We start from the raw sequence: 17034 nt of genomic DNA on the forward strand, positions 1-17034 counted from the left end.
CAATCAACATCAAATTATTTTATTAAATCCATCAAGATATATATCTTCATAATATACTTGTTTCATTGTTTGATACCGTAGACATCGCTACAATTCTCTGCAAAACTTGATCAAGCTATAAGAAGTTTGACCTAGGATAAAACTATGACATCTTTTATTTACGAACAAAGATAGTAATACAATGATACTGATTTTTTATATAAATTTGGTCAAAAGTGAAGAAGTTTAAGTTAGGACAGACTAAAACATCTTATATTCAAGAACGAAAGCAGAAGTTCTTGCATGTGCGATTCTTTTTTCACAAAGTTTTACCAAGGAAAGTGTTAAGCATAAGCAGCTGGCTGGCGTCACTGGGAGTGGGAGAGAGAGAGCCCCGGAGCAAACCACGGGAAGAAGACTCGGAAAGTCCAAAACCCAAATCCAAAGAGCACGTCGCTACCACCTCTCCCTCTCTCTCGCCGCCGTGGTCTTCACTTCAGTTGAAGTCGTCGCCGCCGCCCTCGTTGTCGGCGCCCGTGCCATTCGAAGCCCAAAGCCCTTAGCCCTAGCTTCCCCGCTGGAGGACAGGAAAGGGGACGGAGATGTCGTCGTGGCTACGCAGCGCGGTGAGCCGGGCGGTGGAGGCCGGCGGCCGCAGCGGCGTCGCGCGCGCCGTCAAGGGGTACGCTGACGCCGTCGCCCACCACGCCGGGCAGGCCGTCTCCGACATCCTCCACGACCGCGGGGTGAGTGAGCTCGCCGACCCTTCCTTGCCCTCCTTCGACAGGGCATCCTCCTCTTTGGCTTCCCGAATCCAAATTCGGCAGCGTGAAGTGGGGTGGGGATTGTTTGACTGAGGTTAATTCGTTGCATCGGCACGTCAATGTGATGAGCTCAGTGCACTTGTTAGGAATCCAAGCTTTAATTTGTGCCGTGCGACTAGTGTGGTTAGTGCCCTAGCTTGTTTTGGCCTCGAATTGGAGGACTGAGAAGAGCTTGTCAGTGCGAGTATTGCTTTGACGAGTTTTTGCTTGTGTGCTGCTGAAGTGTCCTTTTGAATCCATTCACACACAAGAAACATCTCATTCTTAGATCGTTCATGTTTCCTTAGTGGCATTTTGAACACGGTGGTTGTCTTGTCCATATGCTTGTGATTTGTTTGGTTTGACGAAGTGATACATCTTAACTACAAACCTAATGTTTTTTTATTTGAGAAATGAAATACTGAGATACATCGCCACTTCATACCTCATGAGCACATGGCTAGTTGAAAGTAAGGGATGGGGCCATTCCGCCATAATCATGATGCTATGCTCTCACGACGGATCAGTTCATCAAAACAAAACCCTATTTGTGTTTTCTAGGCTTGATGTGGTTAGTGGTCACAGTGGCAAATCAAATACAAGTATGGAAGGAATCAAGGAAGTTTCCATTTTTACAGTCGTAATGTCCATGTCAATCTGTTTCTTTACCATTACAAATGAAGTGACTTTGGAATTAGCTCACATTGTCTGTGTTGAAAGAGTTGATTTCTCAGGAAGTTATCTAGATACTATGAAGTGGTTTTGTTACACAAGTAAACAGATTAAGGGTTGGATTCTTACTCATGTTTTGGATGTGAAGAATAGCGGTCACTGGTCAGGTTGCAAGTTTGCATCTGCTTTCTGTTGTTTTATCTAAGACGTGTCTGTTACTGTGTGATCTACAGGGCACACAAAACTACAAAAGTTTCAAGAAAACAGTAGCACGCTTGGAAGAGGCAGCAGTTTCATGCCGTGGCAGTGAAAGAGTTGAATTGTTGAGACGTTGGTTGGGAGCATTACAAGACATTGAAGCTGAACTTGCTGGTTCAGATTTGAAGGATTCCGAAGATCATGATTCTGTTGGTGAATTGGATACTTTAAAACAACCACTGGTGAGATTGTGTGTTTCATCTTTGTTGGTTTCATCTAGTTATTTGAGAAGACATTGATTTTAGTTAAGTCTTCTATTATTGTTTTGCACATACCTTGGTTATATTTTAGACTTCACTGAGTTCATATATTTCTGTAAACTGAATTGTTGGGAGCAGACTTTGTTTTATGATCCTGATATCGAAGGAGCACCTATGAACTTCCGTGACGTGTTCCTGTACAGCCAGGCACTCGAAGACATTTCACAATCCATGGTGAGTTTGCCCAGCCGTGCTGCCCTGGACACATAATTAATTATCTATTTCAGTCTTTTTTTCATTCCGAAACCAGTCCATACTTTCAAGTTCCAATACTAGAATGTTATTGTTTTTTCTTAGACAGATTAATGCTAAAGAGTACTAATCTTTTCTATAAACAGATTCTTGAAGCTCCATCTGAGGAAGAAGTTTCACTTCTCTTGGAAATTTTTGGGTGAGTTGCTTCTAAAATAACCTGCGATATCTTTTCTTTCTTTTGATGTTTTTTCAATATTATTAAACTTTTCCCAGCCTACAGACCGAATTTATCAATATTATTAAGTGAATTGCTAATACAAGGTTCAACACTGTTACTTCCTTCACTGACTTTTGACTTTACCATATCTAACTAACTCAACTTTACTATTTTCGATTAGATCTTACGGAAAGGAATAAAACAGAAGTTCACATATGCATACTGTTAGCAACTAGCTGCTTCTGATAAACAGCACTTCTTTTGCAATTGGTTTTACCAATCAGATATAACATTATGTGTTCCTTATGTTGTTAGCTTTCCACAGACACTTGAATGCTCTTAACTGTTAGTTACTAAAATATTCATTAGTAATTTATTGTGGATTTTTTTTTTCTGAGAAACCATACAATCTCAGCTATGTCACAATTCATGTTATCTTTATTGACTTCTCTCCTATTAGTTAATGTTTTACTGAGTATAATAATAAACTTACTGTTGCAACTAATGCTGTTTTTTGCAGCCTGTGTCTCACTGGTGGGAAAGAAGTCAACAAGGCAATCATGGACAATGTGCAAGACTTGGCCAAGGCCTTCTCAAATTACAAAGATGAAGTCTTGGTAAGTTCGTCGTTGCTTTTAATCGTATTTATTTCTGAAAACCACATCAATTTTATGCTATGTGTGTTATAGGTTTCTCAGCATAAATGGTATCTGATACTAATTCCTTACTTCCTTGGTTGTTCTGTTACTTGTATAGTTTAAGTTTGCCCTAAAGAGAACTTTAGTGTAATTGGTCACAACAAATAGATGAAGGTTTTCTCTTCTGGCTAGGCCTATTGGATCTAGCACCATCTGCTACTATTTTTCTGTTGAAATGGTTGAAATTTGTAAGTGAAGTGCCCACGTGGCACTATTTTCTCCTTCAAAACTGCTTCCTAATTTTATTTAAGAAATGAACCAATTTTTTATGTTGCTTACTGTCAGCATACACATGGATACATGCACATTACCTTCAATAGATTCTTCTAGATACTTCAAATCAACTTTGATTTGATGAAGAAATTCAGATGAACATATAGTACCATGCTAAATTCTTTTAATTGGGCTCCACACTCTGACTGTTCTTACTCCTTGCTTCAACACTGGGGAAGGGCTTATGCAGTATTTGGTTTCGTTGAACTGCAGAAACCTAAGAAACCTTTTCTTAAGCAAAAAGAGGTAGCTTTTTGCTCGAAGTCTTATTTATGGCAACATTTGCTGATGTGCGTATTCTCATATATTTCTGAAAAACTGAATGTGATGCACACATTACTAAATTTTGTAATTGAAAAGTGTCCAACAATCCATTCGATCTGTGTGAACAGGTGAAGCGTGAAGAGCTACTTGAATATACGCGGAATGTGATTTCAGGACTAAAGAGAAACGCTGATATTATGAGGTGAATTACTTAATCTGCTGATTAGTTGTCTGTTATTTTGAGTGTATGTTGCCTCTCGAATTTCTTTTCAATTATCAGACATTTTAGTTTGTAGCTTAACACAGAACAAAAACATCTGTCAAATGATGTTCGAATTTTACTTTTCTGATTACAAGCTACAAACTAAAGCTTGTGTGAAGACCTCTACAGAATTTTGGGAACATCAAATACTGTGGATCAACATTAGAAATATTTGTGCATTCCTGCAACACCAAGATCCTCAAATACTTATAGAGATATGTGGTGCTTTTATTTAATGGGTTTCAGGCTATATTAGCTTCTTAGTTGCACTCCATAATTAATTTCAGGATAGATGCTGAAACACTTGAGTTGTGGAGAAAACTAGACGAGAAGGAAAAATCTCGGTCAACCGAAGATCAAGACAAAGCATCAGAGAAGATTGTTGTTGCCAATATTGAGGTGTTACTTAGCCATATATATTATGAGTTTGTGCTTGCTTCCTTTTTTTTCATTTACCACGGTTATTACATTGCTCCGTGGCTAGACGTGAGAAGAGGTTCTGCATTGACAGTTCCTTATCTGGCTTGAAAGTTTCTAAATGGTGTGTTTAGCTCTATAAATCTATGGCCCGGTACTTGTCTCTCTGTTCAAAAGTATATTTTGTTCTCGATTTTTTCATGATCTCTCTTATGTAAGTTTGGTCGTCATGTTTAATTATTTAACAATAATGTGTTGGCATAAAAATAATGGTGTCATGCTGCAAAATGAACACAAAAATGGTATGATCTCACATGATCAGTCTAAATAGCTATGTATGTATACGTCCAAAGTTAGGAAAGTTTGCCTTCACAACTGCAAAACATTTTATTTCGAAAAGGAGGAGCGTTTTAGTCGGATTTAGATGGGAATGTATCAGGTGCTATCCAGTGAAAACTTGCAATCCTAGCCATTAGATCTTAAATAAATAGATTAGATGAAAGGTGGAAACTCTAACCACTTAAATGTGTTTTATGAAAAAAATAGACCTCTAGTCGTTTGTTATTTATTTATTTATAAAATGTGTTTAAGTGATTAGAGTTCCCCCTTTCATCTGATCCATTTATTTGATATCTAATGGTTGGGCTTGAAAGTTTTCAAGTTTTCACTGGTTAGAGATTTTCACCTGCTACGTTGCCAATTTAGATATACATTCTTATGCATATGAGAAATGTCCTACCTGAAAACTAATAGGATTAACTCTATGATTATGGTAATTTGTATATTCCGTCCTTACTGTACATGCATATTTATCTATTTACTCTTGACTGATCAATTTTTGTTGATCTTTGTGTTCTTGTTTGGGTGATGTTTCTAAATTTCAAGTGTTTTTCAAAGAAGGTAACTGTTTTTTGTTTTCCCCCAGGCTTTAAAAGAAGCACTTACTGAAGTCCGCTTTTGCTCTAGAGTGGAAGAACTTCTACTGAAGAAGAAGTCAATTACTCATGGGGACTCCATGGAGCTGCATTCTCAGAAGGCATGCTCATGTTTTATGTTTATGACCTTTGTTTGACATTGAATTATGTTGCCTTACATTCCTTGCTGTTATTTGGTTAGTCCCACTAGAGTGTAATTTTAGGTTAGCAATCCTAGCCAAGCATCAATGTTGGACGAATTACAAACATTCTCTAGTTATCTTTGTTTGCAATTGCCGACGTTGTAATAGCAGCTCCTTTCTTCAACGGTAAAGTTCTGCTTTGATAGTTTCCTACTGTCATACATACATCTCCATTCATCTGCTTGGATTATTACTTCTTTGGAATCCTGGAATTTGAATCACCGTATAAGATCTGTAATCATAGGCGTATGAATTTTCATGCTGATTCATTTCTTGCTTTTGCTGGTTCTACTTTTCATGTGATGGTTGACACACTTAAAAAACAATGATATGATATAGTTATATCCCGAGAAAGTCCGTGAAGTAGGATTTGTGCTTCAAATAGTTGTTTTAGTAATCTCATCATTAATTATGTTTAGACCTGCAAATATGTGGTTTGGAATACTCACAATCTTCACAAATGCTTGCAGGTTGATAAACTAAAGGTCCTGGCAGATTCCCTTGCTAGTTCATCCTCCAAAGCAGAACAGCGTATTATAGACCACAGGTACTCTTTGGTTCTCATTTTTGTTGCTTTGTCATGAAGTTGTATCTTTCTGTGGCTTCGTTATTTTTTGAGACCATCTGTGGCTCATTTTCTTTTGCATATAATTTTTCAGACTCATTTATCCTTGCACGTATAAAATGATCAAAATATAGTACCAGCAACTTTTAGGTCAGGTATTTACTTTTGATCTTATACCAGGCGTCAGAAAGAAGATGCTCTGAATTTTCGTGTTAAAAAGGAGAACGAAGTGAATGCGGCCGAAAACGTAAGTTTACTATATTGTATGCATGAGTGAAATACATTGGTGCATTTTTGGGACTTTAATTCCACGAATCAATATAATCGTGTTCCTATTTGGAACTTGCTCTCATTTGGATTCCACATCCAACGATCTGAATGTTTGCCTTCCTCTGTAGTCCCTACAGACTTCCTGTGTCCCAAACAGGGTCAGCCTGTCAGTTTCCATCTGCTAAATCCTGTAGTTATGTCCAATAACATGCGTCCGTACACTTTTGTTTATAGCTTCTTATTTCCTAAAAGTTGCATGTTGGTTACCCATGTTTAGCATGTGTGTGTGTGTGTTGGGGGCGGTGTCCTCAGAACATAGGATCATGTTTGCAGATATGCTACAAAACACGTATGCATATGATTAAGTTCTTCTTTATGTCTTCTACCCTGCTTATGGTTGTAATGAAATGTGGCCTCCTTACCTTCTTTTCTTCTTATTTCCTGATAAAGGGATTGCTTGCTGAGATGACTGAACTGGAGAAGCAAAGAGATGAGCTTGAGGCTCAGTTGAAAAAGGTACGTTCCCCCCTTGATTTAAGATTCCTAGAAGATACATTTTGATGGAGCATATCAAATTTTAATCATGTGCACTCCTTGTGTATCTAATCTGAATTCTGATCTTATACATATATTTTGGTATGTACAACCTTGTTTGAAGTTGGATTATAAATATTCATTGGTAAGCTTAAACTGTGGCTAATGAGGCCCGTGACAAGATCATTTTCCAGTATGCAAGAATACAAGATGCAATAGAGTTAAGGTACCCTGGTATATCTGACCCGGTGACACCTAAAAAAGGAAAAAAAAAACCGTTAGTCGCCTTGTTCTCATCGGAGGAATTCGTCTGGAAAAAGTAAGACACGAGAAACTGCATTAGCCCCCATTTTAGACAGGAAGTTCAGTTAGTATCCACCATTAAGCATTAATGTCCATTTCGAATTAAAGCATGAATCTGGAGACGTTTCTGTGTCGTTTTCTCTATAACAGACACACTGTGAAATTTGAGATTTTAGTACCCCCACACCATCTTCAGTTTTTTGAATTATGTTCTCTTGTGATGATACTTCTCATTTGCAGGTCAATATATCAATAAATGCTGCTGCTGCACGGCTCAAGACAACAAGGGAAGAGAGAGACCAATTTGACGAAGCGAATAATCAGATCATATTTAGTTTAAAAACGAAGGTGCTGATACTTTCCTGTTTGTGGGGGATTGAGCTTCTTTTTTGACATTCAACAACTTTTTCATCATACTGTTAACCATCTTTAATTTCTTAAAGATATATTGGTTACCCAAGATGGTGCTTGATTCTTTTTCTTTTGGCACCAACTTAGGAGGATGACCTCTCGAAATCCATTGCCACATGCAATGTGGAAGCCAATGTAGTCAAGACCTGGATTAGTTTCCTTGAGGACACCTGGCAGCTCCAGTCCTCGTACAATGAAAAGAAGGAAAAGAAAACAAGGTATGTAGCACTTGTTGCTGTACCCTGATTCTTCTTCTCTTATCATGTAAAGGTTTAGTTAGAAACCACCTGTATACAATCTATTCTTGGATAAATTTAGGTGCTACCTGTTTTACCTCTGTAATATGTTATGGCCTTTGCAGTGATGAGTTGGAGAGATGTGTGAACGATTTCCTGAAGTTGACCAAACATCACCTTTCAGCCTTCAAGGTAAGGCTGTTCTTGTTTCGTAGCATCCATCCACTAGGATGTACGTCTCCATTTCGTGATGTCCCAATCTATGAATTTTGTATTTATCAGGAAGTCCTAAGCCCGTCAATTGAAAGCATTCAAACATATGTGGATAATTTGGCAGTCTTGAACTCAAGGTGCGTCACTGTAGTCTCTTTCTATTATATATTTCTCCTTGTACTGAAGCTGTCCGATTGGCTTTGTAATTAAATTCTGGACTTCTCTTGTAGGGAAGAGGCAACAGAAAATGAAGACGATGAAGCATCCAAGAAGACGAACCCACGTAAATCCCTTGAGGAGGAATATTTGGAAACTGAAAAGAAGGTTTCACTCGGCAACTTTAGCTTCAGCTTGCTTTTCAAATTCCAAGTGCTGTTTTTCTTTTACAAGTTGATCTGCACGTTCTTTCACATCTCTTTTACATGATACTCTGAAGTATACTTGAAGCATGCTCCATAATGATATGATCATTAGTCAAATCAATTATTCCATATTTTTATTTAGTTTGACAGCTTCTAAACCTATTCAATGTCTCGTACAAAATATAGATGTAACTGACTGATGGTGGTGACGATATTTTCAGATCATTGTTGCTTTCAGCATCGCTGATCACATAAAGAAGTTGTTCTATTCTGAGCATGGGGCTAATTCAAGGTATTTTTGGCTATTCTCTCATCATGAATTATTTTCAAATTTGTATCCATGTGATCTTACTCAATGGAGTTGGAAGACTGAACTTCACGTATTTATTCAGGAGAGATGACCCAGTGGTGAAGAACCTAATTGACGAGATCGAGAAGATGAGGGAGGCATTTGAATCTATAGAAAGGCCGACCCTGAGCATAGAAGATCACAGATCGAAGGCACTACCTGAGGAAAGATCTGACTTGAGCCCTTCGCCTATTCAAGCGCCTGCTACCCCTAAAGCTGCGCACATTGACTCTCCGAAATCTCCCATGAAGCCCGAGCATCAGCTGGATCCTGATGCTGAACTTGCAAACCTGGGAGCAGACTTTGGGAAGGACAGCAAAGATTACTCCGGCGAGGAGATCAGCGGATGGGAGTTTGATGAGCTCGAAGAGGAGAGCTGACATGCTGTCGGTATCAAACAACAAAACTCTACTAGATTCAGTTTGGCCGCACTGACATGTATGGCTCCACTTCTGGTGTACCCCAACAAATGTGCACAGTTGGATGTATATATATAAATTGGTTGTTCGATTATGCGGTTACTGTCTGCGGATATTCAGATCGACCTGTGACCTTGGCAAGGCATTTGCTATTTGTTTGTTCTTGCCATGACCATGTTGTCTTACATGTGTACTGATTACTGAACAGAACTATTTGTAAGGCTCGCAAGCCTCTTGAGTCTTGACAGACTATTGCATCTTCAATACACACATTGGGACTTCAGTAAATTTTGCTTGACAGCACTTTCATGCCATGAGCCCGTGGCGTACTCTGCTCTCCGTTTTTGTTGGCGAACTCATCTAGTGCGTTTCAAATTGAATGCATATTGTGCTTCATCGTTTGAACCGGGAAGTACAATAATAGTTTGAACCGGGAAGTATAAACTCTTCTGTTTTGTATGTTCGTACTCTTTTTTCTTCTTCTGACGAACCTCGTCAAGAGGGGCAAAGGGAGTCCTGCGATTTAAGTCAAAGATGATTGGTCACAGGGCTCGGTTATGTCAAAGAGAAGCAGGCCCGTCCCTTTGTCTGTACTCTTAGACCCACTGTACGTTGGGGTCCATTGTACGTTTAGACCCACTGTTTGTTGATTTGCCAAATTAGTGAAAGAAGAACAAATATGAATTAAATGATCTAAAATCATAAATGATAATGATCCAATTGGAGTACAACTTTCTTCAAGAGTTAAATCCATTGCAGATCCTAAAGCATTGGTGTGGTGTCATAATAGTATGAAAATGTAATTTTAGGTCATAAAAGTATTTTAAGTGTGTCATCGGCAGTCCTAAGCACCGCGGAGTTGATCAACGCCATATTATCAGCATAGGTTTTGGCGGCAAGACTCCCACGTGAAGTGGTTGGGAATTTTTTGCAATAACCCCCCTCCCTCCATATAAAGCATTTTCCCCTCATCTTCTTCCTCCGTTGCTTTGAGCCCAGCGGCGACTGGCTAGAGCTCGGGAAGAAGATGCTCGCATGGCGCTCGAGCGTGTGCGGTCCGGATGAGAGGGAATCACGAGGCTGGGGCCTAGTCAGGGATGCGAGAAAAGCTCGCCAGAACTAGAAGAGGAGGCGCTCATGCGAGAAAGAAGAGAGAGGGCCGCGATTTGGGGTCGGGACATTTCTAGGGGGCAAATTGCATATCCGAATATACTTACGTAATCCTACGTGGCCGGTCAGCGCCGGTCAACGGGGCACCTGAGCAGGTATGTGCTTAGGACCGTCGTTGGCACATTTAAAATACTTGTAGAATTCAGATCTGTATTTTCATACTATTAGGACTTAGATGACACCAAATCGATGCTTTTACCACATGTCGTGCATTTCACTCTTTTTTCAATTATGTACTGTACGTACTATCATTTTTAGTCCGTGACATTGCACAAGGTATCGTGCTAGTGTAATGTATCCATTTTGGAAGTTTGGAGTGACAGCCTCAAACATAGGTTGAGCCGTTGAGGGCTTTACGCTGGCTCGACAAAAACTTGGATGTTGGTCCCGATGACTTCCCATCTTAAATCAACAACACTAGACGGGATTTCAATAGCAGAGCGCGACTCGCCATCGACTCGTACGGGTGAAAGAAAGCGGAGAGTTATCTGAAAACACGTTCTTAATGTAATGCTGGAATATTTAATAAAATATTTTTTTAATATAAAAGGTTCGATTGACCTTAAACGATAACCGTGCAAAGACCACTGCTAGAAGGCCACGCCGAGAAACCTCGAAACCTTCTTAACGTAGGAGACACCGCTCGACTGAATGACGGCGCCTTCGTCCTCGGGCGGCTGCGCGGCCAGCCGTCCACCACTTCCGCCCGCGCATGTAGAACGGCACAAGGTTCTCGACGAAATGTCCTCGGGCGGTACCCTCCGGCGCGCTACGTTCGACGAAATGGCCATGGAGCAGGTCCTGGACGAGGCGAGACGCGCGCGAGGTGCTCGACGAAATGTCCAGGCAGGCAAGTTAAGCCTCGCATGGTCGCGTCGCCGCCGCGTCATGCCGCAGCAGGTTCGGCATCAGCAGGTCGGTTAACTTCCTGTGTATATACTATAGTTGTAGATTACATGAGCAATGGCTACGCGCTCTCCTCAATGTTCCTTCCAGGACTTGACATTTTTGGTCAACGCACCGTAATAACTTTGCACAGAAGTAAGCTAAGACATAGAGGGAGAGCGCACAGATATATCATTTGTTAGTTATTCCACAAAACCCTTTCAATGACAAGGCAAAAAAACATACAGTCAAGATCTAGGCTCACATGTGTCCACACACTCAATTAATAGATAAGATGCAAGCAAGATAACCTTAAACAGGCGCTGTCAGAATTGACATTATTCAGTTCTTTCTACCTCTGAGAGTGACGGTCTAACTAACCGATAGTGAATATGCGCAGACCTGGAATTTCTTGACAGAAACTGATAAGCTTGTTTGCATTGATTAGGGCTAAGCCCAAGTTTCATAAATCTACAGTAGTGATTGATGACAACATTGCAATTGGTGTAGCATGGTGGACTACTGGACTATTCCGTAGCAGAAAACCAATCCTCATCAGAACGGATTGGGAACCGCTAGAAACTTACCCTGTCAGGCCAATGTTCTTTATGCAATATATATTGCAGTGAGAAGTGAATTGAAGACACTTGTTTGACCATCTCACTTCTATCTTAATCGGTATGGTTAACATTGAACTAAGACCAAAGACTTTTTTGTTAGTGACTAAATAGTGCAAGAAAAACACCACGATGTTCAGCAAGGTTGATTTCAGTGGTCGTGAGATGTGATGTCAGCCAACCAAGTCGTATGAAGTAGGATGATGATTCATGTACAAAGGAAATTAAACAATTTCACCTTGCTGTTTGCAAGAAACTGCAGTTCAGTCAACTTCCTGACTAACTAATCTGTAGCCCTGGAAACCTTTATTTAAAGTAATGTTATTTTCATGGGGAAAAAACAGAGATTTCTTGTACCAGAAGTGACAAAATTCTGTCAGTGGCTCAGTGCAACAATTATTAGACAACGTAATATTTAGGACATACCATTAGCATACTTTAAAGAAGACAGTAGTTGAATTTGGTTCTCAACAAAACTGGTGTCGAGTCGAGTACTTGTCAGCAAATTGAGTCAAATAGATTGAATTAAAGTAAGGGTGCTGCTGATGATCGTATCCTCATTGATCTCACCGCTTTAATTAGGGCTAAAACATACGTTTGGGTAGAGAAATGCACACGGCCACACGCTTAATTTGCAGAGGAATTGAACATTTGGCACTGCCGGGCTGCCGGCTCATTTACTTCTCTTGCAAACAGGCTCACAAAATGTACTGATGACAGATAAAACAGCACATCAACATTATTAATTTATGGAACTTAACAAACCAGATTATTTATCGCATCACACTGACATCACATCACACACACACACACATGTACTGACAACAGATCAGCTCGCAGCCACCAGCTGGGTGGTGGTAGGGTTGATGACCCTGCAGTTGCGCCTGATCTCGCCCTGCGACCTGGAGAGCACCTCAATCTGGCCCAGCTTGATCATGGACCGTGCGAAAGCCGTCTTGAACGCAGCCTCGCTGCTCACGAAGGAGTCCACCAGTGCTCTCATGGTGGTGTTGGTCAGCAGCGCCGCATCAGACTCGAAGAGGCCCAGGTTGTTGACGAGCCCCAGGTAGTATTTGTTGTCGAACCTCACCGGCGTCATCAGGTCCATCAGCGTCGTCATCGTCGGGAACGTCTGGTTGCTGTTCGGCGGGCAGATGCCCTTCAGCAGGAACGCGTACGCCTTGCTCAGCGCCGGATCAATCTGAAAATAAGGAATCAATTCGTGTATTATGATGATAATATAGTATATCTCTTTTGGATTATGTGTTTTGTTGTTGAATGATTATATTATTACTTTGTCGGATGAGTTGAAATTGTAGAGGCGGTCGGTGAAGCTGCTGCAGTGGGAGACGCCGATGGTGTGGGCGCCGGAGAGAATGACGATGTCGTCGAGGGTGAGGTTCTTGCGGGCGAAGCCGGTGGCAAGCTGGGAGGCGGTGGAGGTCGGGCCGGGGAGGTTATCGTCGGCATTCTGCTCCGTGGAGACCTGGCCGTCGCGGCGGCCCGAGGGCACCTGGTAGCCGAGGCCGCCGGAGAGCACGACACTGTCCCGCGCTGCGAAGGCCAGGACGTCGGCGCAGGAGACCACACCAGGGCACGCCGCCTCCACGGCCGCCTTGGCACGGTCCACCACGTCGAAGAAGCGGAGGCTTGGGTTGTTGGCCGCCGAGTCCTTCTCCGCCCTGTTCCCCGGCGTCGAGTCGATCAGCACCGACCCGTCGCACCCCTGCATGCCAACGGGTAGCCATGCATGTCAGCTGTAAGTATAAATGAATTGCATGTTGTCCTATCCTAATCAGTTTGAGCTTTTACAATATCATAAAACTCGGGCAGGGAGCATGCGTGTGGTGGCTCACTTTGACGAAGCAGTCGTGGAAGTGGAGGCGGATGAGGGCCGGAGCAACGCCGGAGTCATTGACGAAGGCGGCGGCGACGGTCTGCTGCACCAGGGCCTCGGCCGATGGGCAGGTCTGGTCGTAGAAGCCGACGTCGATGCAGGCGCCCACGGCGGCGGTCCAGGCTGCCAGGGTCACGACGGCGAGCGCCGAGGCCAAGCTGGAGAAGCGCTTCATGGTGGCTAGCTGCACCGTTGCTCCTGCTGCTTTGGAGCGTGTATGTCCGTCTGGGTACACTAACACGGGTGGTTTTATAGGTCTTTGGGTCGGTTGGGTCATTGGCTCGTTGCAAGGGAATGCAGTTTTAATTTAGTTGTCTATTTCTTCTCTGCTGAAAGTACAACTGTTCCCCTCTCAAAAAAGAAATGTATATAACTGTTCCCCTCTCAAAAAAGAAAACTATGCTGTTCTTCTTCCTTGGTTGCTTGGTCAGTTAACCTTTGAGTTTGAAGTAGCTTACTTCCGAAATTTAATGTGCATATGCATACCCATTTCTGCATCTTAATTTATACTATTCTGGTAGTAGTTGCCAGCAGGACTTAACTTACATACATGTGGGTCTTCATATATCTATATACTTGGTTTTATTTGAGGGTCAGTAAATACATGTATAGATGATCTCGTGGACTTGTACGTGCCTAGAATCACACTTACAAGTTTCAAAAATAAAATAATAATAATAGTTTGGTCTGATTTGGACAAACAATGTGCATGGCGTATCCGACGAAAACTCTATAAAAAAAACAGTGTAGAACTTTCCAAAACTTCTAAAAATAGGAGTAGCATGTTTTGGGGAAATGATGTTCTATAATACGCGTAAAATTTCAAACTAAAATTCAATTGTGTTTGGGAGGAATTGAAAAGATAAATTTATAAATAAATAGTGCCAAAAGTGAAGAGTCGCTATTCAAGGTATGCTTTTTTGTGTGGAAGTTCTATATATGATTTTCATGGAGTTTAACCATAGGGGTTACTTGATATTTCATCATTTACATTAATTACATCGGACACCCCATCATTTTTCGTTGCACAAAATTAACTGACGTGGATTTGCATAGTATATAGATTCTTATATAAATCCACGGCAGTTAATTCGGAACGAGGGAGTAGATATGAGGTTACTGAGGTTTTTATTCAAAGCCTTTTGCTGAGACTGATGCGTGATTATTTTTCTAACAGTACTACCCGGCTGGTTGTATAGATGGATGTACGTCCACGGATCAGATCTTCCGCGTAAGCTCCTTCTAAGTTGTTTACTTCCTTGAATATGTAATGCTTTGTTAAGATTGTGAAAATCAGAGCATGTCATGATCACTTGCGTGAATTAATTAGTCATTGTGAGGGAAACGTGTTGTGGAAATGGTTATTTGTTTTTTTTTTAAGGAAAACACTTTCCATTAATTCAAAACGGTCGAACGATTACAGTGGGGTCCCAAAACGGGGTCATCAGGCCATGGCAAGGCCTCAAACAGAGAGCCCGCTGACACACTAGTCCGTGCATGCTGGGCTAAGTTATGGGCCATCACATTAGCCGTCCGACTTATCCAGGAGCAACAGTGGTCATCGAAATTTTGGAGCAAAGCCTTAATGTCGGACAGCATGAAGCAGATGCCCGAACGATCTTCAGTGTCGTTGCACAGCCCCGAGATTAACGCAGTGCAGTCAGATTCTAGGTGAAGCTTGGCGCGGTGGTCTTCACAGAGGATAGCAATGCCGTTCTTCGCAGCTCTAGCTTCCGCTTCAATGGCAGAATCACACCAGCCAATTCTCCCCCACGCCGACCTGATAATCGACCCAGAGGGTGATCTCAAAACTGCTCCCCACCAAGCCTCACTGGTTTGCAGGACAAAGCTCGCATCAACGTTCATTTTCATCCATCCCTGGCCTGGAGGATCCCACGACACTGGAGCAGGAGGAGACCTGCAGATGGTGTTCTGAATCGGCTTTGAGGCCTGGGGGCAGACCATCTCAGTGACCGTGGAACTATCAAGACAACTTAGGATGCCTTCGTCAGTACCCTTTAAACACTCCATTGCCTTCGAGTAGCTGGTAATGAAGTGAGCAGAATCCTCAACCGTATCTTTTCCATCCCCAAAAATTACATTGTTCCGTAGGTGCCAGGCCCTCCACCACAGGAACAAAAGCCGCTGACGTGTGGTCGTGTCCACAGAATCGAGGATGATCAGAGCCCAGTTCAGTCCCTCTTTGTGCAGATCAGCTTCGGCTGGTAGCTTCCAAACCTGTCGCATGCGTCGACGGAGATCCCTGGCTCTCGGGCATGACATTACTGCATGGAAGCTGATTTCATCCTCGAGACCGCAAACCGAGCAGGTAGGGACACCCTTCCGGAGGCGGCGGCACCGAAGAGATTGCACAGCAAGGGAATTAGTCGCCAACTTCCATCCAAAAACTCGAACTTTCGGTGGAACCTTAGCCTTCCAGATAACATCCCAGATCTTACGATCACCTTGCGGGCAGCAGCTAGTTTCCCCTGGGGAACTGGGAAGGGAGAGGTCGAGGGCGAGACGATAAGCTGATTTAACGGTGAAAATACCAAGTTTCTCACCTTGCCAAGCAATCACATCTTCAACCTGACGGGACGGGAGCTTTATGTGGGCGATCGTATCAGCATCATGTGGGTAGAAGATCTGGTTAAGGAGAGGAACGTTCCAGCCTGACCGGTCCGGAAGAATGAGGTCAGAGACTCGTCTGAGGCGTGTAGGCGCCGCCTTTCCAGACACTCGCAGGTTTCCTCTCGGTAGCCAATTGTGTCTCCAAATGTCCACAGAATTACCATTCCCAATACGCCATATGTACCCTTTCTTGAGAAGCTCGAGTCCATGCTTGATTCCCTGCCACACCGGCGATTGTGATTTGATAAACGCCGTGTCCAGCAAGTTGCCGTTCGAAAAGTATTTTGATCTGATGAACCTAGCACAAAGGCTGTCGGGTTTATCAATAAGCCGCCATGCCTGTTTCGCCAGCAAGGCCTGATTGAACAGCGCCGTTCCAGATTTTCGCAGAGGCCTTTTGAGAACTTAAATACACTCATCGTGTACGTAGGAAGCGACTGAACAACAGACTTGATCAGGATTTCTTTGCCCCCGGCAGTCAAGTATTTCTCTGACCAATCGCTGAGTCTCTTGGCCTCTTCTCCTTGATCGATTGGAACCGGCCATTCTTCATAGCACCCTCTGGAACAGGCAGCCCAAGATACTTTTCATCGAAAGTGGTATTCGACACACCCAAAACAGCAGCAACCGCAACACCATTCTCTTGAGTAACATTTTTGCCGAGCAATATGGAGCATTTGCTTGGACTAAGCAGCTGCCCGGTACACTTCTCATATGTAGCCGGGACGTTTTTAATTACTTGAGCTTGATCTTCCGA

General features: G+C 42.5%; 2 protein-coding genes across 2 annotated transcripts; one reads left to right on the forward strand and one right to left on the reverse strand.

Moving 5' to 3' along the window:
* Nucleotides 1–347: 347 nt before the first annotated feature.
* On the forward strand, nucleotides 348–9365 carry LOC100840108 (cytadherence high molecular weight protein 2). Its single transcript, XM_003566467.4, has 18 exons — nucleotides 348–725; nucleotides 1688–1894; nucleotides 2051–2146; nucleotides 2311–2363; nucleotides 2905–3001; nucleotides 3748–3821; nucleotides 4169–4280; nucleotides 5224–5334; nucleotides 5886–5962; nucleotides 6161–6227; nucleotides 6701–6766; nucleotides 7328–7435; nucleotides 7586–7716; nucleotides 7860–7926; nucleotides 8017–8084; nucleotides 8178–8271; nucleotides 8531–8601; nucleotides 8702–9365. Exons 1-18 carry the CDS (start codon nucleotides 582–584, stop codon nucleotides 9036–9038), a joined length of 1980 nt encoding a protein of 659 aa, XP_003566515.1. The 5' UTR covers nucleotides 348–581; the 3' UTR covers nucleotides 9039–9365.
* A 3160-nt stretch (nucleotides 9366–12525) lies between these two features.
* Nucleotides 12526–14104, reverse strand: LOC100840410 (peroxidase 5). The gene is made up of 3 exons (XM_014898594.2): nucleotides 13606–14104; nucleotides 13044–13475; nucleotides 12526–12950 (listed from the first exon to the last, which is right to left on the reverse strand). The coding sequence occupies exons 1-3, from the start codon at nucleotides 13921–13923 to the stop codon at nucleotides 12579–12581; spliced, it is 1122 nt and encodes a 373-aa protein (XP_014754080.2). The 5' UTR covers nucleotides 13924–14104; the 3' UTR covers nucleotides 12526–12578.
* Between the last annotated feature and the right edge of the window lie 2930 nt (nucleotides 14105–17034).

Source organism: Brachypodium distachyon, chromosome 2, assembly GCF_000005505.3.
Source record: "Brachypodium distachyon strain Bd21 chromosome 2, Brachypodium_distachyon_v3.0, whole genome shotgun sequence".
NCBI lineage: Eukaryota > Viridiplantae > Streptophyta > Magnoliopsida > Poales > Poaceae > Brachypodium > Brachypodium distachyon.

What these genes read in the sequence shown, in the direction of transcription:
- LOC100840108 (XM_003566467.4), top strand. Translation starts at nt 582, where the DNA reads ATGTCGTCGTGGCTACGCAGCGCGGTGAGCCGGGCGGTGGAGGCCGGC. An exon ending in AAGTGAATGCGGCCGAAAAC is followed by an intron (nt 6,228 to 6,700) that starts GTAAGTTTACTA and finishes TTCCTGATAAAG; the next exon opens with GGATTGCTTGCTGAGATGAC. An exon ending in TTGAGGCTCAGTTGAAAAAG is followed by an intron (nt 6,767 to 7,327) that starts GTACGTTCCCCC and finishes TCTCATTTGCAG; the next exon opens with GTCAATATATCAATAAATGC.
- LOC100840410 (XM_014898594.2), bottom strand. Translation starts at nt 13,923, where the DNA reads ATGACCCAACCGACCCAAAGACCTATAAAACCACCCGTGTTAGTGTAC. An exon ending in TCCACGACTGCTTCGTCAAA is followed by an intron (nt 13,476 to 13,605) that starts GTGAGCCACCAC and finishes GTTGGCATGCAG; the next exon opens with GGGTGCGACGGGTCGGTGCT. An exon ending in ATTTCAACTCATCCGACAAA is followed by an intron (nt 12,951 to 13,043) that starts GTAATAATATAA and finishes CCTTATTTTCAG; the next exon opens with ATTGATCCGGCGCTGAGCAA.